The following is a 24,026-nucleotide window of genomic DNA, read 5'->3' on the forward strand; positions in this document are numbered from 1 at the left end:
GTTTTAGAACATTCAGAAGACCCAAAATGATGTGTAATTGTTTGGGGATTGCAGGTTTTTTGTAAGTTAAGGTGCCTGTACAACCTCTATGTATTTTACAAGTAGTGTCCTGGGCGAGCGCTTGGCTCTCACCTTAGTGCTGCAAGTCCCCTCTGCACAGGTCCCTCTGGGAAGATGGACCAGGTGCAGTCTTTGCGCCACATTGCAGTATTCACTGGGCCTCCACTGCCACAGCTTACCCGCCATGAACCTTAGGCAAATTTCTGCAACTGCTCCAGGAGCTAAATACCACCAGAGGGCAGTAAAGACTCACAAAAGAAAGACTCCCCGCATCTTAATGAATACAGACCGTCGAGGAGCAAACGAGGGTCCTCCACTTGCTTGGAAGCTGAAAGGGCCGAAAAAGAAATAGGCATTTCATGCTCCCAGCTGCTCCTGATTTTAGACAACAGTCACGGTGCTAAAAAGAGAAGCGGTCAAGCGCCTCGTAGGTCTTGTTGGCTCCTTCCGTCTATGGCTTGCCCAGAGAAGTCCCCGTGCTGCTGACAGTCTGGAAAACCATTTACTTGACTGTATGTGTCAAACATGAGACTCCCGACCCTGCACAGCCTGAGTGGTGGCAAACCCTGGCAGGAAAAGAAATGGGTTAGGGTGAGAAATGTCGCAGCCATTCCCTCCCCCCTTACTAGGGAGGGGTTCCTTAAAGTGGGCATCGGAGGAATGGTGCTGCCAGTCCCAATGGGAGAAGAACTGCATCTTCATGGGTGGAAACACCCAGAAAAGGTTAAAATTGGGAGGATCTTCAAACAGGATCCTCCCATAGCAATGGAGGGGGGGAGGGGGTGAAGGGCAATGCCCTTGCTGGGACCACTTACCAGGTGAGGCACTTTGAGCTGCTTCTAGGTCAGGCGGCTTCCCCTGAGGAGATAGAGCCAGAGGCAGTTAGGTTCACAGTTGCTGGTGGGGGGAGGGGTGCACGATTCTGCACCCTCTCTGAAGAGCTACTGGCAGTTAATAGTAACTGGTGGGTGGGGGTAGGGGGAGTAATGACCGTTAAGGTGCCCAAGCTCCTGTAACTCTAATCAAACTCAGTTGGGTCACCCAAAAAAGGAAGGGGCAAAGAGAGAGGGAGATAGACTTGCAGTGGAAAGGAAACCTAGCCAGGAAGAGGAGGGAATCAGTGGGAATGGAAAGGAAATAGGAGATGGTGATGGGGCGGGGGTGTGGGGGAGACCAAAATACTCCTCATACATGTGTGAAAAAGAGATTAGCCGACTTAACAAGCATGTCATCCATCACTGGATGAATCAAAGCATGTAATGGGAAAACAGATAACCGTAAAGAAAACAGCATGCATAATGGCTACTAGAAACCACCATAAGGCTTGGCAGAAAAATAACCAAGCATTGTTGTCCACACCAGGCAAAGCTGTAATCGATCCTGGGTCCCACTTCCCCCCACCCACCCATCCACCCACCCTCGGTGTATGACTCAGTTGCCACAGAGTCGAGGCCTGTGGACTTCCTGACTTTAACAGTGGCAGCCACCTGAGTGAATGTGCCCATAAAACCAGTTCTCATGAAGGAAATTACAGAAATGGCTTGCCGTGTGTCCCCTGCCCTTGGGCTTTGCTGCCAAAGTACCTACTATGTTGGCAACGCAGCCTTATTTGCCTGTGCCACTTAGAGCATCAAACATCACAGGAGAGACTGGTGATTTAATTCAGATGCGTCAGGAACATTTTACTGTTGCTACCCTGATAAGTTAGCAAGGAGTCATAGGTATTTTATCTAAGCCGCTAAGGCTTGAGGCTCCAAGTTCGAGCCCCAACACTGAAAAATCAAATCTATCAAAATGGGAAAGGACATTAGTAGGTGAGGATAAACGATTTGAGAATCTGCAGGACGTGGGACAAGAGTAAAAAGTGCACCCCAGAGCCCCGCCCCAGCCACTGCCCGCCATTCTAAATCATGGCCACACATTCTTTCATCTGAATGTCATGCCACGGCATCAGAGGTGGGAAATGACGTCAGAGAGTATTTGGGCTGAGCAGTCAGAATTATGTACTGACCTTTGCTATGGCAGGGAGAGTGCTAATTCAAAGCATGATTTGGGGCTTCAGAACCAAGGGAAGAAATGTCCCTCAGATCTATCTCTGTAACTTTGCCTGTAACCTGAGGCGCCTGTGTTCCTTGGCCCCAAATTCTTTTAGAGGTTGAACTGCTCTGTCATCCTCCTGAGGTTGGTGACACCCATTCTGGGGCCACCTGGAGCACAGGAGCCAGCAGGTGCAGGATCCTGTGTTTGGGAGAAAGTGGTGTCCTTCCCTTTCTCCATAGCATGAGCAGCCAAACCTGTGAAGGGCTGGGGGCAGTGGAGTTGGGCCTGGGGACCATCTCCAAGGTTCATACATCTTCATCTGCATGCAGACATCCTCATCATAGGCAGGTTAGGCCTCCGCTGGGACCCTGCCAGGGCTGACAGTCTGTGATCCTGGAGAGGGCGGCTAGTGCACACCGGAGATTTGCTTGCTGTTCGTCTGTGACTCCCAGCTTGGGAAGAAAACTACTCAGCAGGTGTTGACAGTCATCCAGGCCCCAAAGTCCAAGAGCATAAACACGAGCATACAGTCAAGTGAGAGTGGGGTGACGAGGGAGGTGGCCTGCCCCGGGGACGGCTCTTCACTTTCTGTACAGATGAACTTTCCTTCTGTTGGCATCTTCTGTAACCCACACAGGCCAGGAGCCCTGCAAACATGACCCATTGCTCACAGCCCTCAAGCCTAGGAGGTTCAGGATCAGGGCAGACACGGATTTGGCATCTGGATCATAGATGGATGCCTGTTCCTGTTTCCCTAGAAAGCATGACATGTGACCCCCACATTGTGACCGTGGACCTTGGTGACTTAATCATCCCCCCCCCCCACACTTCTTCCTCACACTGTCATGTTAGGAGTTAGAATCTCCACATGTAAATTTGGGGTGGATGGGTGAAACATTCAGGCATGCCACCGTCCGAGACCGTTCCTTTCAGTATGTCAACCGTGGAGCCCACAGGCCTCGTGAGCATGCGTGAGGCTGAGCATAGCATGAGTGCGACCTCACACAAACGCTATGACCCTTTAATACAGTTCCTCATGTTGTGGTGACCCCCAACCATAAAATTATTTTCGTTGCTCCTTCATGACTGTAATCTCGCTAGTGTTATGGATCATAATGTAAATATCTAATATGCAGAATATCTGATATCCGACCCCTGTGAAGGGGTTATGCAGCCCCAGGGGGGCTGCTCTAGTGCATGACCTTTGAGAAGGTGACATCATTTCTACACCTGCGTGAAGATGGTCCCAAAGCCAGATCTGAGAGGACACTGCTGAAAGTCCCAACCAATACCATAGACCAATGTCCTAAAAGAAATCAAAGCCTGTCTTTTGGAATTAGTGTCTCCCCCTCTCCCACAAGATTTTCCTGTCTGTCCTTGTACAGCTGGCAGTGGGTGACAGCTGCCTTGCCCCATCCAAACCCCTTGACTTGATGGCTCTACATCTATTAGAGAATCTAAACAAGAGAGGGATTCAGACTGAAAATGCTGCATCTGCCTGCTCTAGAAACAGTGACACCAGGAACAGCCGAGGTGTCCGACAGCAGAGTGAGAACCCGCTAGCACATGGCTAGGAAATGTGGGTTACAGTGGAATTCTGTGTTGCTAAACATGGAGTGAAAACAAGAGATTGCAGGACTCTGTAGAATATTACCAGTGATTGTCTCTAGCTGAGAAAATTATAGGTACTTTTTTTCTCCTTTAAAAAAATAGTATGCACCTTAAATTTTTCTAAAATGAACATATATCACTTTATCTCAAGAAGCAATAACTCTGCCTTTTAGAAAATGTTATGTGAACAGAGAAGTTGAGGCACACCAAGCCCCAAACATGTCCTAAGTTCTGGAGATAGACCAGAGAGAGCTCGGCAGAAGAGCTCAAGCGCTTTCCAGTGCAGAGAGGGGGGTGACCAGAGCACAGAGCATAAAGAGACCAGGAAGACCAAGAAGGAACCCAAACCACAGGGATCAAGGTTCCGGGGACAGCTGACAGGGTGAGTGGGGACTGGGGGCTTAAGTCATAGACTAGAAGAAAAGTGGGTGTTCCAATGTGGGTCACAGGAGGGAGAAAGCACAAAGGTCCTGGTGGGGCAGCATGCTTGGCCTGTTCCAATAAATGACAAATGAGCTAGCCAGAGAACAACAGGCTTCTCACGTACTTTGCTGTGCTGCCCATGACCCTGTAATGCCCACTAAGTAGCATCCTTTTAACCTGTTGCCTAGCAACTGAGTAGCAGGCCTAGCTGTCAGGACTCATTGCTGTTTGGAAACACGGGCATTAACCTTGTTGACAGGTCCCCCTAGCAATCCCTCCCCGAGTCCTCGCAATTAGTTTCTGAAGCACCCAGTTGCTCTGAGCCATTACTGAGCGTGCATGGGTAAATACATTACCTTGAAGGCAAGGTTCTGTGCCTTGGTTCCGTACGGCACAACTGCTTCTGCTAATCCTTTCCTGCCTTGTGGAGCGGTGCTGAAATGCCTTGCCAGGGTTCAGATAATGAGCCCAGGGCATTTTTCATCATGAGAGGAAAAAGAAAAACATGTAAGAGAAATCCATGACAGTTCATGTGCTTCCGTGGTCGGGCACCATTGGCCTGTGCACCCCTGGAATGTCAGTAGTAGCAAGACCCTTCCGCAGCTCTTGAGTTCAGTGGCAGTCACTATGTTACACTGCAAAATGATTTTGATAAGTACATCCATCAGAGCCATTCTTGTACCAAGGCAAGGAAATCCTTCTATTGAAGACACAGTCACAAAGCAAGTATGAATCAGATCGCTTAAAGTAGGGCTGAGGGGAGTGAGACACTAACCTGAAGCTCAGAGGTCACCTAAGTAACCACTGGGAAACTTACGCTCATACTGCAATGTGGGTTTTAGGGCTTGGATAAACCAGAACTTCTTGTCAGAATTTCCAGGCAAAGAGGTGTGACATGAGAGCCAACAAGTGATGACAGCAGCACACTCACCCCAACACTGTTTTTTGGGGCGTCTGTTTGCTTGTTTAACAAAGCTAGTGCACTCTCGCTGCACACAATTCAAGCAAGGCAAGGTGTCGTTGGCACTAACTTAGACCTCCACTGTCGCTGCCGCCGAAAGTCAAATTATCCTAGCTCTGCTGCTGCAAATGGTTTAACATGATAGAAATGTGTGTCTCCCACCAGCCTGCCCTTCATGTGCCTAGCATAAGTTATTATTGTTGTGATATCATTTTATGGATTTCAAAGACAGAGTCTCATATAATCCTGGCTGCCTTGCACTCCTGGTCCAGCTGCCTCTGCCTCCTGTGTGTGCTGGAACTGACTTCAGCATTGCACCACCGCACCCCACGATGCAAGTCATTTGGCATGAAACTCCATCCTGGTTTTAATTTGAAAACCCTGCATCAATGAAATGAGCATAAGGAGTCCCTCACATTGTCCAGACAAGTCTTGGACTCAGGAGGGGCCACTTATATACCCATGACGCGCTTCCAGCAGATGCCGACGTGCAAGAATCTGGGCTTGCGTGTTCAGATTCGTGTTGTATGGTCTGCTTGCCCTCCGCTCACTCTGTAGCCCTCCAGGGGCTACACAATGCGTCTGTAGTTCCAAATGAGGTTCATTATTAGTTGGTTATTAGCTCATTTCCTCATGAGGGGTGGACACTGGCTAGTCTCAGAGCCTGGAAATCCAGGTGGCATCACGAAGCCAGGGTAGACAAATGCTGAGGTGCCATCTTTTGGAGACCCCAAGTTCCCCAGGTGCAAGTTATTTTAATCAAAGCCAACAACACATGGTATACCTTTATCCAACTAAGGACAAAAGACGAGAGCATGGAAAGTTCTAGCATTTAGAATTACCTTGCTCTACTTTACAACATCACACATCAAGGTTTTCATTTTTCTATTTTTGAATAATTTCTATGCTGTTTTGTTTTACTTTGCTTTATTTCAATACAGGGTTTCTCTTTGTAGCCCTGGTTGTTCTGGAACTCACTCTGTAGACCAGGCTGGCCTCGAACTCGGAGATCCTCCTGCCTCTGTCTCTTGGGTGCTGGGATTCAAGCCACCATGCCCAACTGCATGCTTTTCTATAAACCTTTGCCTTAGCCCAGTGGTTCTCAACCTTCCTAATGCTGTGATCCTTTAATACAGTTCCTGATGTGTGGTAACCCCAACCATAACATATTTTCATTGATATTTTAAAACTGTAATCTTCTACTGTTACAAATTATAATGTAAATATCTGATATGCAGGATTTATGATATGCAACCCAGTGAGAAGGTCGTTCAACCCCCACTAGTTGAGAACCACTGCCTTAACCTATTTTAGCCCAACCCTACAAGGGACTTGAAATCTAGATGCTGCTGAAGTCTCCGGTTGGTCTCCTGCCATCCCCTCCCCTGAGAGACTGTGAGGCCCAGGGGACTTACACAGCCTGTGCAGACAAGACAAGCATGTGCGAGGACCACGGGGAGTCGTAGTCCATTTCCTGTTGCTGCAACAAAACACCCAAAGCTGGCCAGTATGTAAATTAAAGGTGGTCATCTAGCTATGGATCTGAAGGGTCAGAAGCGTGAGCCGGTATCTGCCTGCCCTGTGGTGAGGGCCAACATCGGGCAGAAAATGGAAGGGGCCTTCTGAGCACTCATCCTCTTGTCTGCCTTCTCTCAGCCTCTGCTGCCATCTGAATCCTGTTTGCTCTCACCCCAGCAGGGCATCTGCCCATGTTGGTCCTTGTTTACATTGCTGTAGTCAAGAATGTCAGCAGGTGGCAATGGGCTCCAGCTGTACCCCTACACACACAGAGATATTGATTCGATTTGTACTCTGGTGAAGTCTGCGCCACACTCACGACAGCCAGAGTAATGTCAACAATATGCAAGTCAGGAAAGGCAGGTCTCTGGGTCCTGCTGTGAAGCCAGTTGCCAAGCAACCCCTTCAAAACCAAGAGGAAGAGATTGTGAGCTCAGAAGCAGAACTTGTTATGGGATGGCTATGCCTTTTAGAATGTGACCTGGGGAAGAAGAGAAAGCCAGCTGTTCACGGCATCTGGTCTCTGGCCAGCAACCTTCCTAGAAGGCATCTGGGACTGCCCCCAAACTCCCCCAACACACACACACACACACACACACACACACACACACAAAGCTTACATAGCTGCTGAGTATCCCTGGCTATCTTCTTGAACTCCATAGGATTCCAAACCCCTCTGCTTGTGAGTGGAGCTTGCCCAAAGGCAGGCCCAGACCAGCACCATTGAAATACTTATGGGTTTTCCTGTTGCCTTAGAAGACTCAGTATGAGATGGCTGGGTGTCCTTGCACAGCAAGGCCTGCAGAGGGCAGAATGGAGATGGTTCCAGAATGCTCCGTAGGAAAACTAGGACAGTGGGCAGTGCTACTCTGAATGGCAACACATGCATAAAGGATGTCTGGTCATTTATACCTTGGGGCTAGTTTGGGCAGGGGTGAAATCTAACTCCACCCATGTACTGGGCTCCCACCAGCCAGCTCTCCATCTTGAGTACAGTTAATGATGCTGCCTTTGTCTTGACCTGGAACCCATACACTGGCCTCTGTGAGTTTAGCACCTACATCCCAAACTACTGAGTGAGCCATCTCAGATGGAGCTGCACTTTGGGGGAGACTTTTCCTGAGCAGTATGAGCCTCCACTGGTCATGCCTGCATTCCCAACCTAATGCAGCATAGGGGACTGCCTATATTGGTTGGTCCATGGTCCTGTCTGTGAGGGATTGTCTTCATTGATGTGGGAAACCTTTGATGATAAACACATTTTTCCCTAGAGCTAGGACCCAGCCCTGCCAAGGCATCTATCCATAGTGAGACCTCCTGGAGGCCTCCTTACCTCCTCTGCTATCTACCCACTGCCTACTGTGGTTGTTTGAATAAGAATGGCCCCTATTGACTCATATATTCAAATGCTTAGTCACCAGGGAGTGGTACTATTTGAGAAGGATTTGGAGGTGTGGCCTTTTGGAATAGGTACTGCTCCAGTACCACTTGGACCACCATGTTTCAGCCATGCCCCTGCCACAGTGATAATGGACTAACCCTCTGAAACTAGAAGCAAACCCCCAATTTAAATGCTTTCTTGTGTAAGAGTTGACTTGGTCATAATGTCTCTTCACAGCAGTAGAACAATGATGGAGACACCTACCCATAGAAGTGTTGACCTGAGCGAGAGCCTTGCCCCGCTACTGAGCTCAGACCCACACTTAGGTCTGTGGCCCTGAGGAAGAGGAGGCGCTCCTAACATAAAGAACGCATCTAAAGCAGCGCTCCTCAACCTGCCTACTGTTGCACCCCGTTAACACAGTTCCTCAGGTAGTGGTGACCCCAGCCTTTATAAAAGTGTTTTGACTGCTACTTCATTGCTATAATTTTGCTACTGTTATGAATCATGATGTAAGTATCTGATATGTGACCCCTGTGAAAGGGCTTGAGACCCACAGGTTGAGAACCACTGATCTAAAGCAATAATGCTCACCCTTGAAATCTGAGCCTGGGCTGTGGAAGAGCCACCAGCCCTAGGACATTGGCTCGCAGACATTTCCAAGTGCTACGTCTTGGCAGCGGATGTGACGCTAGACCCACCCTGACTGCTCTGCTTTCTCAGGGGCTTCCTCGCTGACCAGGGACCATCAGTTTCCATGGCCTCTCCTTTGCCTTTCTTCTCTCTCTGCCAAGCCCTCCTCCTTTTCCCGGTTGGCAGTGAGAATGGGACTCTCTGTGAGAGCCGACACCAGTGGCTCCCTCCGGGGTTGTCATGTGGCGTGTCTCCCGTGACACAAACTCCTTCTGTTAGCAGAGCATCCTGGGTATCCTCCAGGCTGATGGGAAGCCAGATGCCGAGAGCTATTTCTTTACATCAATCCAATCCTTAACCAAACAAGCCCTGCTCTGGCTCTTCTCTTGGAAGTAGCAATAAATCATCCTCGGAGTTCACCAATCAGGCATCTCCTCTCTGGAGAACATTCCGCTGTCGTTCCTGCCTGGCTACAAATTTCCTTCGTATGGATTAATTCTGTTACAAAATCCACAACTAAGGAAAACATCCACTCACAGTTTCATTTGCTTGATTATGTTAACAACCCCCAAGAGGTCAGCTTTCCTTCCCAGAATCAGAATTCGCCTGCCCTGGGTGGGTTGCGTGTATGGATTTGTTAACTAGGTGAAGAGTTTTCGCTTTGCAGATCTTCGCCAGGGGATGTGGACAGCCGCTGAGGATCAGCCATACCCTCCCACTCCTCTTCTCGGCCCACCGCCCGCTCCTCACAGCTGCCATCCAGCTTATTAGCCGTGTGCTTGCTGGTTTCTGGCACTCCTTCATGGGGGACGAAAGATGACCGATGACTTTTCGTGTTTGTGCTTGTTTCAGAAAGCCAAGCTCGGCCCTGCTGGTAACAAAGTCATCAGCCCGTCCGAAGACAGGAAGCAGCCATCCAACAACCTTGACAGAGTGAAACTCACAGACTTCAATTTCCTCATGGTGCTGGGGAAGGGGAGTTTTGGGAAGGTAAGAAGGGAGGCGTTCTGTGTAAGCCGTTGCCTCAGTGCTGCTCAGCATTGGAGCACATAGGCACAGTTTTGGGATAGTTCGGGCATCATTACAAAAAGCTGTTGTGATGGATGGATGGCTCAGCAGTGAAGAGTGCTTGCTTTCCTTCCAGAGAACCTGTGTTTGGTCTCCAGCACCCTTCAGGCAACTCATAACCAACCATCTGTATTTCTAGCTCTGGGAAATCCAGCAGCTCTGGCCTCCATGGCACCTGGGCTCACACGTACATACTCCACCACACACATGCACACATATGTGCGTAGTTAGAAATAAAATAAATCTTTGTGAACAACTGTGCTGAGATCAGGGAGCTCGCTCAGTCAACAATGTACTTGCAAACAGACATGAGCCCATGTGAGATGTGCTGGCATGCATGTATAGGACCAGCACTGGAGACAAGCGGATCCCAAGGCCCAACTGGCCAGCTAACCTAGCCTACTTGACTTGGCCAGTTCAAGTGCAGCAAGTGACACTACCTCACAACAACAACAACAACAACAACAAAAAGGAAGAAAAGAAAGAGTGATTGATTGTGCCTGAAGTTATCCTCTGGCCTTTAAACCAGTATGAACTTACACATGTAGTCCCTCAATGAACTTACTACATGCAAGTGTGTGCACACACATGTGGGCGTACACACAACACACATACACAAAACCCAAAAGCTGCAGAGAGTTAGTTTGTGGTGTCCCCATTTCCTAATGTTCAGACTAGAAGGCATGCTCCAAAATGCTAGCAGAATAATTAATTTTCACAGCTAGAAAATGCACGTGACGTTGCCCTAAGCCTGGGTGATCGTCATGGTGAGACCTCACATTGGGGCCTTGGGGACTTCAGTCTGCACACCATTGTTTGGCCTCTGTGGCTGCAAACCTTGTGATGGATCCGTGAACAGATTTTTCTTTTTCTTTGTCTTCTTGGCCTTCAAGGTTGCAAAGGTTACGTTTTACTCTTAGAGTGTTTCCCAAAAACATGAATATGGATAATTCCAGACTAATCCCATTAGAGAATATTAAATATTCCCATTATTAGACAAAATAGCAACTTTATATATTAATATCCTACACTGTCTACAAACCTGGATACTTTAAAAAGGAGTATGGATGATGAAGGAATTTTTACTTGTAGTATCTTACAGTGCTTGAAAAATCCAAATGTAGAGTTTATGTTAGCCAGCTTTCTATAACTATATTGAATTACCTGAGGCTATTTATTTATAAAGAGAAAAGGGTTGTTTTGGCTCATGGCCTTAGAGGTTTCAGTTCATGATTGAGCGGTCCCATTACTCTGGGCCTTTCATGAGATAGTACCTCACAGCAGGAATGTGTGCTGGAATAAACTTCATCATCATTTCATCAGCCAGGGAACAAAACAAGAAAAGAACGTGGCCGTGGACCCAGAGTGCCCTTTGAGGGTGTTGCACATCCCCAACAACCTAAGGACCCGTGATAGCTAGCTTTTGTTGTCAATTTAGCATAACCAAGAATCTCTTGGAAATGGAGTCTCAATGAGGGATGGTCTATTGGTTTGGACTATGGGAATGTATAGGGGAGATTGTCTTACAAAATTAGTTGAAATGGAGAAAGCCAGCCCACTGTGAGAAGCACCGTTCACTAACTGCTCAAGGGTGAGCCAAGCACAAACATGCAGGCAAGGGAGCATGTACATATCCATGTCTTTCTTGACTGTGATGTGACTAGATGTTTGACATTCCTGCCTTGACTTCCCCACGGTGATGGACTGTAACCTGAAATTGTACACTTAAATAAATCCTTTCCCCCTTAAATTATTGGCGGCGGGGGGGGGGGTTGTCAGAATAATTTATCTCAGCAACGGAACTGAAGCTAGAACAGACCTTAGCTTCTGCAGGGTCTCCCACCTGCCACTGTTGCCACACCAGGGACCAAGACTTCTACATGTGGGCTTTAAGTACTGCTACCCATGATAAAACCATACGAAAATGTCTGAGGACTTTTTCACCTCACACGCACCGATTGCACCTGCTGTCGCTGAACTGCCTCCTGCCCTTGTTCCTCACAGCCCCTGCTCCCGCTCCCAGGACCAGTGTCTGCCCACCAGTGCTGAGCCTTCTCTCCTTCCGTCCCCAGGTGATGCTCGCTGACAGAAAGGGAACAGAGGAGCTGTATGCCATCAAAATCCTGAAGAAGGACGTGGTGATCCAGGATGATGACGTGGAGTGCACCATGGTGGAGAAGCGGGTGCTGGCACTGCTAGACAAGCCCCCGTTCCTGACGCAGCTGCACTCCTGCTTCCAGACAGTGGTAAGGACCGTGGCCTCTGTCTAATGCTCTCCCTCTTACCTGGAGGCTGGATCATGGTCTCAAGACCCTCTCATCCTGATGATATAATTCAGTTTCCTTTAGGGACGGTAGCTTATCCTACATTGCAGTAGCATTGACGTTATGTTAGATATAAGTAATTGAGAGGTGATTTTTTGCATCAGTAGGCACAAGTGCATGGATTGCATACAAATACTAAACCACTATAAATAAAGGGCTTGCACATGGGTGGACCCAGGTATTCATTACGGTTCCAGCAGTGGCTGTAAGAAAGAGGTCTTCTTCATGCAGGCCCTATCCTAAGAGATACACAAAACAGCCATAGAGACCAGGCTGGCCTCGAACTCGGAGATCTGCCTGCCTCTGCCTCTTAAGTTGCTGTGATTGAAGGTGTGTACCCCCATGCCTGGCCAGCCCTGTTTTTAAAGACCACTGATCCAACTGCCAAGCACAGCATTGGAATACCAAGATACCCTATTTCCATTACAGGGACAGGAGCATGTCCCTGTAATGAGACAGTAGAAAGAGCAAGCTGTGCCCTGTCCTGCAGCCCATGAGCTGTGAAAAAGGTCACAAGAAATGCATCCAGACTGTATTTCCTGCCGTGTGAAATTCAGATTTTAGCTCCTGGAAGCCACATCCATCCACTTCCCTGTCACCTGCAGCTACACCCCCACTGTGAAGGCCAAGATGAGGAGTTAGAAGAGACAAAGAGACCTGTATCTTCTGTCTGACCCTTTACAGGATAAAGTCCCTTATAAAAGACCCCAGTAACTGTAACCTTTGTCACAGAGTAAAATGAAAAAGAAAAAAAAAATGTTTGTATTACCAAAGCACTGTGGATTCCAGTCACCAAAGAAGCACACATTAAGATACGCCACAATGAGCAGGGTGGTGCTGTACACCTTAATCCCAGCACTTGGGAGGTGGAGGCAGGCGGATCTCTGTGATTTCGAGGACAGCCTGGTCTACAGAGTGAGTTCCAGGACAGCCAGAGCTACACAGAGAAACCCTGTCTCAAGAAAAAACTATAATAATAAGAAGAAGAATAATGTACCACAACGTGACAGCGCAGGCAGGTGTCCTCCACCTCCAAGCCCCCCTTTTAAATGAGGTACAGTTGTGTGGTCTCACTCCTCCAACAGCTGTCATTGTCCGTCACCTCATTTGTAAGTCCCCTGTGGCCAGGAATTGATGCGTGATTATGTCCCCTCTTTTAAAATCTTGGGAGACACCTAAATGGCTTTGGACGGTCAAAGTCTCAAAACGGGGCGTCCCTGTGGGCACGACTTGTTCTGAGGCTGCAGAGCCAGCACTGGCCACTGGGTGTCAGCCTCGCACTGGTCACTTGGTCAGCTCCTGCCTCACCCCCCATCTCCCCACCCCTGCTGTCAGCTGCTCCAAACCTCCTGGAGTGCCAGAGAGAGCTAGTGGCAAGGCAGGAGGAAGAAGGGAATCCCAACCCCATTCCCTGACCCTATGCATGCTAGTGCAGCCCTGGAAAGTTGCAAAGCAAAGAAACAAAGATGGTGTTAAAGCCAGAGAGTGGAGCTCCTGGAGCCGCTTCCAGCTGTTAGCACCAGATCCATCCTCTCCCTCCCCAAACTGCAGTTTAATGTTTAGCAGCCTCTGACAAAGTAGGGTGTTTTCTAGAATCGAGCGGAGGTCAGCTTTTACCGTGCTCTGTTGTGCTGTTAGTTACTTCCTCATTAAATCCCCTGGCCTTTCGTATCTGTCCCAGCATAATGTCCTCATAAATATGCAGACTTACTTGCTCAGTGATGTATGCCCTCCGTGGGGCCAGCACTTAGCATACCAGTGACAGAGAAAATTTTTATAAAGAGGCAATATTTGAGCACATTGTGGAGGCAAAAGAACATTGATTAAAATTTCCATTTATGGTGCTCCCTTCCCCCCACCAAATATCATTAAGTTTCTGTAATTTACAAGTTAACCCATGAGATATATTTTCAGACACATCCATTTAAGCCGTAAGAGCAGATCTGTCAGTGCCGTCCCGAATTTGCTAACGAGAAAGCAAAGCAGATCAACTCTGCCCAGGGGAGCCCTACTCACGTGTGAACCTTGGTCTACAGGACCGGTTATACTTCGTCATGGAATATGTCAACGGTGGGGACCTCATGTACCACATTCAGCAAGTAGGGAAATTTAAGGAGCCACAAGCAGTGTGAGTATTTTTTATTTTTATTAATATTGTGGGTTGGTTTTTGTTGTTTTCTTTTGTTTTGAGTCCTGAAAATCACACAGCCTAATACTCCCAACTCCTTCTGGATAAAATGCCCAAGGGTGACTGACTGTACTTGGATCTGACTGCAGAAACTTCCCAGAGTAGCAGACACACAGATAGGACTCATATGTAATAGATATTTCTAAGGACCAGTAGATTCTATTCTCAGCAAACTGGACATGCTGGTATCCCCATCACCTACTAACACCCCTGCTTCACCGTTCATTGAGTAGATCCACACTCACTGTATGCACCCAGCAAGAGTGTAAAGGAATGTGAAGCCAAGCCTTTGGGGAGCCCACACACTCCCATGACATTTGGAAAAGCCGTCCAACAATTTTAACACATTACTGAAACTGTACAAGAATACAGAGGTTTCCACCAATACCCCAAAACTGGAGAGTGGGAGCAGCACATAACTGGGGAATACCCAACCCAGAGGTGAGGGGAGCCTTCCAAGGAAGGGATAAGAAGAGATGGGGAGCCTGGTCCAGGGAGTGGCCTGCAGCTCAGGTGATGTAAGCTAGAGAGGGGTTAGGTGGATGGGTGCCTAGCCTACTGGCAGGCAGCTGAGGAAGATGGCAGAGAGGTCTCACAGAGCCCAGTGACTGAGGAAAGAAGGAAAAGATGGTGGAGCTGGTGCAAGGGGGGTCTGTGGGAACCTGCAGGGATGAATCTGAGCTGGAATTGGGCCTTTATCTTTGAGGAACACTCTGGAAGAGGAAGAGCAAAAGTTGGTGACCTGGGGGAGAGAAGGAAACCTCTTTAAATGAAGTCCTCTGGCCAGGGTGAGGACAGCTGTCAAGGCGGAAGGATCCTAAGGGACTGATCAGAAGCTTGTCTTAGAATGTTACACTGTGGGAATGCAAGGGCAGAGAAGTGGGTCCCGGGTGGACATGGAGGAGTCATCCACAGGGTCGGGGAGGGGACACTGATCTCTGACATCCAGGGAGTCTGTGACATGAACCAAAGCAAACTGAGTAGAAACCTGGTTTCCATCTAGACACAGAGGTGCGATGGGCCTGACCCACTAGTCAGCCAATGGGAACGGGGTAGGGGGATGTGTGGTCTAAAGCACTGTCAGAGGAATCTGGGCCTGCGCAGGATAATCTGCTCTAGACAGATTAACTGGAGGCGGACAGGGAGCTCTTTAATCACAAGCTTTAAAAAAAAATATCAAGGGGGCTTTTTCTGCTTTTATTTCTCCTAAGAAGCAAATGCATTTGTACACCTGCCGGTACCCCCTCATTGTACATCACAGAGCATTAAGATGCTCGCATTGTAAAATAAAGCTCAAAAGCCCAGAGCCAGAAAAGAGAGGCAGCAGGATGGCCACCTTATGTCACCAAGTGACTGAATGGCACCTTGTCTGATACCTTCCATCCTGCTTGCGCTGCAGAAAAGTTAAAAATATAGGAAACATGAAAAAATAATACCAACATTACCTATGATCATAGCTCTCCTCTCTCCCCTGCCCCATCCTGGCCTCCCCTGCCAGCCCCCAGAGGCGGCCCCTCCTGTTTTTCTCTACTCCATGGCTATTGTGTTTATTTTAAGCCTCCAGGGCATATTTATCCAGGCATGGACTCCTGGCTCCGTGGATTTCCAAGGCTCCCCAGTGCTATGCAAATTTTAAAACATTGTTCTGCATTTAATCTGAGCTCCAGATATTAACCTATTAATGATTTTGAAGTGATGGTAATGACTGTTTGTATTATGAATGATTTAAAAGGGCAAACTCAGGCATGAATCATGGCATGTGCCCCATTTATTCCACACGGCCTTTCGGCGGGTGGATAAAGAAAAAACAAAGCAGCCGGAGGCCGGAGCATACGCTGCAGCACTAGGTTCTATCCTCTGAGAGTGGTCGCATCCCACTCAGCCACACCCCTGACACGGGAGAGTCTCACAAGTATTCACTCCTTAAGCTGTTACACTAGAATGATTGTGTAGGGAGTAAAAGAGCCGCTTGCTTTCGGCGGACAAGAAAAATAAGTCTGTCACACTGGAGTGATGGAGAGACAGGCAGAGCCAGCTGTGGAAAGCTCTTGTGCAGGGTGATCTCAGAGAGCTCTAGGGGGTCTCTCTCTCTCTCTCTCTCTCTCTCTCTCTCTCTCTCTCTCTCTCTCTCTCTCTCTCTCGCCTGAACTTGAGTCAAAGAGGTATCCAGAAAGCCCCAGAAGCCAGATGTCTGAAGCACACTTTCTTTTACAGATTCTACGCAGCAGAGATCTCCATTGGCCTATTCTTTCTGCACAAAAGAGGGATCATTTACAGGTGTGTCTTGGAGCTCTTCTCGCAGCAGAGCGGTTGAGAGGTTTGGGGGGCCTCCGTGGGCAGGGGATTGATTCTGCCATGGGTGCTATGGGGACTTCAGGCTTGCTGAGTCTCGCCTGCCTCTGCAGCCTCGGGCAAGCCAGAGCCACGTTTTGATTTCTTGTCCCAGAGCTGTCGCATGTCTCCTTTCTGCTTGTCACGTTTTCCCGCTCTGTTGGCAGCACCTTCCTCTGCCTTTTATTTGAAAGGAGGACAGGGAGCAGCAGAAACTAGATTGCCATCCTAGGCACTCAGCAGGGGAAGAAGATGGGGAGCCGGGGAGAGAGGGAAGCGGGGAGTACTGAATTAAATGCTTTGGGGGTTGTGGTGAACATGTGGCACCAAAAAAAGAAAATATCTTGAATAATTAAGAAGACATTGGCAGGGCTGGAGAGATGGCTCAGTGGTTAAGATCATTGCCTGTTCTTCCAAAGGTTCTGAGTTCAATTCTCAGCAACTACAGGGTGGCTCACAACCATCTGTAATGCAGGCAGAACACCGTATACATAATAAATAAATAAATCTTTAAAATAAAAAAGAAGACATTGGCTCAGGCAGGTTAGAGGATACATGGAAGACAGAGCTACATGGAAGGTTGCTCTAAACCTTTCACTTGGGGTACCTAGTTGTGTTTTTGTGTCCCCACTTCTGTGTCGGATATCAATAGATCAAATGCCTGGAATCTCCCCAAACCTGATCATTTGGAATCCCTGGGTTTGTAGCCACAGACATCATTGGGAATCAATAATTCAGCCATTTATCATTCCCTTGATATTTAAATATCTACCATATCCCAGGCTCTGGAGAAAAAAGACACAGTAATTCCTTGGTGTCTAGTCTCCAGGAACTTAGAACCTGAGTGCCCCTGAGACGGCAGCTAGGCAAACATCCTTCTATGTCACCAGCTGCAGGTGAATTAGGTCACGTAGTGGGAAGGCCCTGACATTTGCCTGCTCCCTTGCAGGGATCTGAAGCTGGACAACGTCATGCTGGATTCAGAAGGACATATCAAAATCGCTGATTTTGGGATGTGCAAGGAGCATATGATGGATGGAGTCACGACTAGGACCTTCTGTGGGACTCCCGATTACATTGCCCCAGAGGTAAGGGTCCCCAGTTGTTTTCAGTCTACAAACACCTGCCCTTCAGAAAATGCAAGGTCGTGTGTGGGTTGTGACCACAGAGTAAACTAAGGTAGACACAATATTCAAATAGGGAAAAGAAATAGGTGTGCCTGTCTCATGTGGCAAAGCTATGTCCTATTTCATGGAACTTCTGCTTTTGTTCTGTGTCCCTCTGAGACAGTTTCATGATAAACTGTTTTTCTTACGCCTGTGGTCATAATGATTTCAGAGACACTGGAATTGGGGGGAATTTGCTTGTGTTTGCCATCTGCCTATAAGTGGAGAGTGAGAACCATGATGGTTCTTAGTACCCTGGAGTGACGAGGACTTTTACTACATGGGGTTACAATTCTAATGCAGGAAGATGCAGTTGGCATGGTTAAAAACATAGTTGGTTCTATGGTTTGTGTGTACAATAGTTGCCAATGTATTGTGCATCTGAAAAAAATCTCTTCCCTAGGCTGTGAAACTTCCTATATGCTAACGAGAGAGTTGGTCGCAGCCCTGGGTCACCATGTAACTATGTTCTGTCCACACACAGTCTTTTCCCACCTGTGCTCCAGCACGGTGGGAATTTGGACTCCTGGTGGTCCAGCCTCAGCTCCCCACAGAGCCACTGTTGGCATGATCCACAACCTAGTGCCCATGAGTTTATCTCAGATACAAGGAAGGTAAGAAAGCAAAGCTCAGAAGCCAGACCAATGTGAGCTTTAAGCATGGCTGTTATCTATAGGCTGTGGGGACTCAGGTCAATTTCTTAATCTCTGTGCCCTCCCCACTTTCTCCAAGCAAGTTTGTGATAGCAAGTGCCATGAGAGTGTACCCAGCAAGCCCTCACACTGCCACGTGCTGTTGCCCTGGCGGGAGTCATTGCTCCTCAGGGAAGCTGAGCTTTGGTTTGTGGTGTGGTCTACAACACACTTTCATTATCAATTCCATTTTGGTTTTTTTTTTAAATATTCATTTATTTATTATGTATACAATATTCTGTCTGTATGTCTGCAGGCCAGAAGAGGGCACCAGACCTCATTACAGATGGTTGTGAGCCACCATGTGGTTGCTGGGAATTGAACTCAGGACCTTTGGAAGAGCAGGCAATGCTCTTAACCACTGAGCCATCTCTCCAGCCCTCAATTCCGTTTTTAAATTACATTTACCTGTGTTTGCACCCATATAGAGGTCAGGGGAAAAGGAGTCTGTTCTCTCCTTCCTCCATGTGGGGCCCAAGGATAGAACTTGGGTCATCAGTTTTGACAGCAAGAGCCATCTAGCTGGCTGCTGAAATTCAAACTTTGAACGACATGGCCAAGGGTGATGTGACATTGGTATTTAACTGATTAGGGCCTCCTTCCTGGGGGGCCTACTCATTATTACCTCCTGCCACACTCTGAATTTACATAATCACACTTTCCAAATGTGTGTAATAAAGAGATAGTACAGTAAGTAGTACAGCCTTTGACTGCAGGGTGCGCTCTGAAGCCGCCTGCTGACTGACAGATACAGAGAAGACTCTGGGGAAGATCCAACCAGACGCCAGGGTGCTTGATGGCAAAGGGTGGCAAAGGGTGGTCTAGGGATGAAGGTGGCTTTGAACTCCTCTCCATTAGCACCAGGCCTCTGCTGATCAAGCCCATGGCTTCTCATCTTTGCAACACTCAGCTGTCTGTTCTCATCAGGGATGACACGCGTAGATGAGATTCTCTATATAGTTAAGATTTGTCCATTTGAGGGAGTTTTTTGGCTGTTCACACATAGATACATAGAGAATTTTAAGGCAAAATTCTAATGTTCCAGGTTCAATATCAATCTTTCTGCAGTTGGGGGGACTTACTTGTATCTCCGTTCTCACTATAAATGTTGAGTGAGAAGGTCGTCACTGTCATGGCTTCTTAGCATCCTCGGAGTGAGGAGGACTCTGACCACATGGTGTTAGGACTCTAATCTAGGATGATGCAGTGGATGGGGTTAAAAAGCATGGTTGGTTCCATGGTTTGTATATATAGTAGGGGCCATATTGGGGTAGATCATTCAACTTTTTCCCACTTCTACAAGCTGTATGCCTTCGCTTGAAGAAGCTTCTTCTATGTCTTGGCTCATAGTGATTTTACATTCTACAAAGCAACAGCATCTTCTGGTTGTTGTGACTTTTATAACTCCAACCATCCTCTCCCCATCAGCACCTGTGACCCTGCTCTCCCCCACATCAGTACCTGTGACCTTCCTCTCCCATTCGCACCTGTGACCCTCCTCTCCTCACATCAGCACCTGTGACCCTCCTCTCCCCATCAACACCTGTGACCTCCTCTCCTCACATCAGCACCTGTGACCCTCCTCTCCCCCACATCAGCACCTGTGACCCTCCTCTCCCCTTCAGCACCTGTGACCCTCCTCTCCCCTTCAGCACCTGTGACCCTCCTCTCCCCTTCAGCACCTGTGACCCTCCTCTCCCCACATCAGCACCTGTGGTTATCAATAGTCTAGATTTGCCTCCACATCTCTAGACCTCAAGCTGCATCTGAAAAGTCCTTACTATGGAAGATTATATCCACAGGGTCTGAGGATTCGTACCTGGACATCTTTGGGGGAGGAAGACCTTCAGTTGCACATACTCATTTTGATGGCACTTTCTGCTACCAAACACACTTTAGCACATTCTCAGAAGACTTTGGGAATCTGGGGACTCTTCATGCATAGAGAATAATGTGCATGTGCTAGGGGTGCCCTGGTTTCCAAAGCCCCCATTCTCCAGTTCTCTGATGAGCAGCAATAGAAGTAGCAAGCACTGTGTGTCATGCACTAGGCACCTCGAACACAACCCCTAACCTCCAACCACCACCGCACCACCACCTCCTGTGTGATTAGAGGCACAACCCACCATGCCCAGCACTGGCCTCCTTACCCCCGCCCCCACCCCATGCTGTGATTACAGGCATACCCCGCCATGCCCAGCACTGGCTCACATTCTAGAAACTCACTGTGCAAGCATGATACCTCCAGGGCTCCTCACGCTTCAGTGCTGACAACTCAGGAGAGGAGACACCCTAGGAGCCACAAGCTGAGTCCAGCCTTCTCTCACTGCCCAGTTGCCTCTCACTGAAAACGTAAGCAACGCAGCCTGAGAAAGTCCGTTGTCTTACCAGTTCTCCAAGCCTCCACACATCTGACAGACATGGCCCCAAGAATATTTAGTGTTTTGGGAAAAAACAAATAGGTTCAAGATTTCAGAATTTGCTCCAAGGTTAAACTAATTCCATCATCTGTGTAAATCTTCCTGTCAGGCAGAAGCAAAAATAATTATCTTAGATGGCATTTTCCCTAATAGGCAAAGCAAAGACTGAAATATTCATGGCTGTTTGTTCAAAAACCTTGAAATCAATTCATACTGTAGCATCTCCATAATGGGTAAAGATAGGTCAAGGGGAAAATGTCACTCACAGATACGACTTGAGAGTAAAGATGAAAAGCCACAGAAGGGTGTTATCAGAAAATCATTCTACATGCATGCTCGGTACACTCAGACATCCCAAGGGTTCTCTGGCTTCCCAAGAGTCCTTGAGAAGACTAATCACAAGTCACGCATCTCTCTGCAGACTCTCAAGTACCAGCCTGAGAGGCATGGCTTAGTCCAGGGCACACACTGAGATGCCCGGGTTCTTGTGTCATGGAACAAAGTATCACACTGGGGCACATGTATGTTGATAGATGCAGTGACCATTCACTGAGAAAGAGAGGGGCTCTCGAGGATGTAATTCAGAAAGCTGGGAAACGTCCAAAGCTCAGAGACTACCCAGGACCACAGAGTCTTTAGTCTTCATCCTCCGACGTCATCTACACATCGCCCGTCCTCTTTAATGCTTGGAGATCCTGGGCCAATTTCTCTCAAACATTGTTTCATTATTTGGAGCCAGACACACTCGGAGGGCACTGCCATCATCCTTTCCTATCAATCTTGATGGCTTGCTTGAGAGGAAGGCATTTTAAAATGCCGGCCCCACTAGCATCGTCTTCTCTCCTTCCATGAAGGAAGTGATGGGCCATTGTCCTTCTGTGTACGCTTACTGCAATGGGAGGGAAACCCATTTATAGTGTCACCCATGGGACATCCTCAAGCCTTGCTCGCACAGGAGATGTGCTAGGTGGGCAGAGCATCTCTCCCATGCTATGTTGGCTCTGTCCCAAGTCCCCTGCGCACATCTTGATCAGCGTGTTGAGGTCCTGTGACCTCCCCGGGATCACACACCTGTATGAGGGCAAAGTTAAACCTGAATGTTGACCCTAAACCTCCTGACCCCAGAGCCCAGACAGGTTTTTTTTTCCCCATGTGTTACATCATCTCTAGAGTCATGGGAGAAGGGAAATTAAAAGTGAGCATTTGGGGGCTGGGGAGATGATGAGTGGGTAAAGAGCTGCTTGTTCAGTCATCCAGACCTTAGTTCAGATCCAGCACCTATGGAAAAGCAACCACAATAGCACACCCCTATGGCTCTAGTAGTGCAGGGACAGGGACGGGGATCTAACTATATATCTGAGCTCTAGAGCCGGACTCACTAACATGGAGAGAGACTGAGAACCAATTGACCTCTGACCTCCACAGGCACATGCATACACAGGTTAGTGCCTGCATGCACGCGTGCGCGCATACACACACACACACACACACACACACACACACACACACCTGGGGGAAACAATGAATAACAAATATACTTTTAGTATAATATTTTTATTGATTATTTGAAAATTTCACACAATGCATGTCAACCACATTCACTTCCTGGTCCTCCCAGGTCCACCCCTCCCACCCTTGTAACCTCCCCCCAGGAAAGGCCATGAGGAGGTAGAGACAATTAAAAGAAAAAAATTAAAAACCACAGCGAGAAAACCGCTCTCGTGGTCTAAGCAGCCGAGCAGTCAGGCAGTAAATTGGCACTCGGCTAACGGAGAGAGAGGCGAAGCAAGCAACAGCCCCAGCAAGCCTCCTCCAGCTTCTGTGGATCGGAGGCCCCACACCTGGCCTTAAGAAAAAAAGCAATTGATTAAAGAAAGAAAACGATAAAGCCAGCAAAGCTCTCTTTCCATCAGAGGCCAGCTTCTCTCTCTGTGGGGTCACGGTCCAGAGACTTAGGCACTGTGGAGAAGATGCATCTGCTTTCCCTCAAAGAAACACTTAAAGGAACCCACCCAAATCAGGCTCTCCTTTGGCGTCTTCCTTAGGCTGTGTGTTTCTCCCCAGAACAGCTGTGAATTATGTGGGCCACACGAACTCATGTGTTTTATTGCCTGCCTGCAGCCCCTCATCTCCTAATTCCCTGACCTCTGATCCCATCCACTCAGCCTCGCTCTCTGCAGCCTTGGGTACCGTCTGTGCTGTTGTGCCCTAGAAGACGGTGCGGTGTGCCCCTTCCTCCCCATGATCCCCTCCCAGTGACCTTCAGAAAGAACCGGGTCCTAGTAGCTTCACTACCCCTTGGCGAATACCTGCTCCATCCTAGAGCAGGGAGCGCACACCTTTTGTCATTTGATCCCGCCATCAGTTCTGTTTTGCACATAAGGAGATGATATTTGGCTCATGTAAGGTCGGCCTGGACTTTGCACCCAGGGCTGGGCAGCTTTCCCCTGCAGTACCCATTGTCCTGAGAAGAGAGTTGCAGCTTCCGCCTCAGATGACACCGAGCACCCATCACACCCACACATAAGCCCATCAGCTGCTCTCATGGGCAGAGCTCATTTCCAGCCTAGAGGCCATTCTGTTGTTCCCCCGGGTACTCGGGGGGCCTACAGTAATTGGCTCTTCATTTGGAGATTTATTTAAATCCTGTGAAAATGGGCCAGGGATTTCCGAGCTGTATTTTCCCTCTTCCTCTATGAACTTGCCTCAGCAATGGTGGGGGAGGAAGTGGGTGTCTCAAGAGCTATAACCGACATTCACTCATCTCCTAGTGTGGTCCTCCTGCTCACACCTGGTGCCTCGTTTCATTCCTTCCCCCGTGCACCAGTTCTCTGAGGCTGGTTGTGCTTCCCCTGGTTCATGCAGGAAAAGGAAACTGGGTGGGGCAGGGGTCTACCCAAGGCTCGCCGTTAGCCAGAGGGACCTGGCCCATCAGCAGCCCCGTCTTGGTATACCTTCCTTCCTGCTCTTCCCAAACACATCTCCAAAGAACTGCTGGACATGAGAGCTCCCAGCCCTGGGAAATCTTTGTTCCAGCTAAACAGCTCGTACAGATACAAACCTCACCCCTAACCCTCCTTTTGAGCCTGTCCTGGGTAAGCAGTTACTGTGTTCTGAAGTGTGGGTCTGGGTGGTTCCCTGGGCTTCAAAGGGGAGTGAGTCCCTGGGCTACAGGTGAATACTGGGCTATGAATCTCAAAGGCAGGCACC

At 48.4% G+C, this 24,026-nt stretch overlaps 1 protein-coding gene across 1 annotated transcript in view; it reads left to right on the top strand.

Annotated features, from left to right (window-relative positions):
• The window catches only part of Prkca (protein kinase C alpha), a 391,920-nt gene that overhangs the window by 331,534 nt on the left and 36,360 nt on the right, over positions 1-24,026 (top strand). Inside the window, exons 9-13 of the mRNA XM_041636098.1 lie at positions 9,480-9,617; positions 11,768-11,941; positions 14,056-14,147; positions 16,422-16,484; positions 17,488-17,626. Coding sequence (XP_041492032.1) covers positions 9,480-9,617; positions 11,768-11,941; positions 14,056-14,147; positions 16,422-16,484; positions 17,488-17,626 — 606 coding nt within the window. The remainder of the gene's footprint in view (positions 1-9,479; positions 9,618-11,767; positions 11,942-14,055; positions 14,148-16,421; positions 16,485-17,487; positions 17,627-24,026) is intronic.

Source organism: Microtus oregoni, unplaced genomic scaffold (assembly GCF_018167655.1).
Source record: "Microtus oregoni isolate MIOR12 unplaced genomic scaffold, Mior012 000048F_ref0000485, whole genome shotgun sequence".
In the NCBI taxonomy this organism is placed as follows: domain Eukaryota; kingdom Metazoa; phylum Chordata; class Mammalia; order Rodentia; family Cricetidae; genus Microtus; species Microtus oregoni.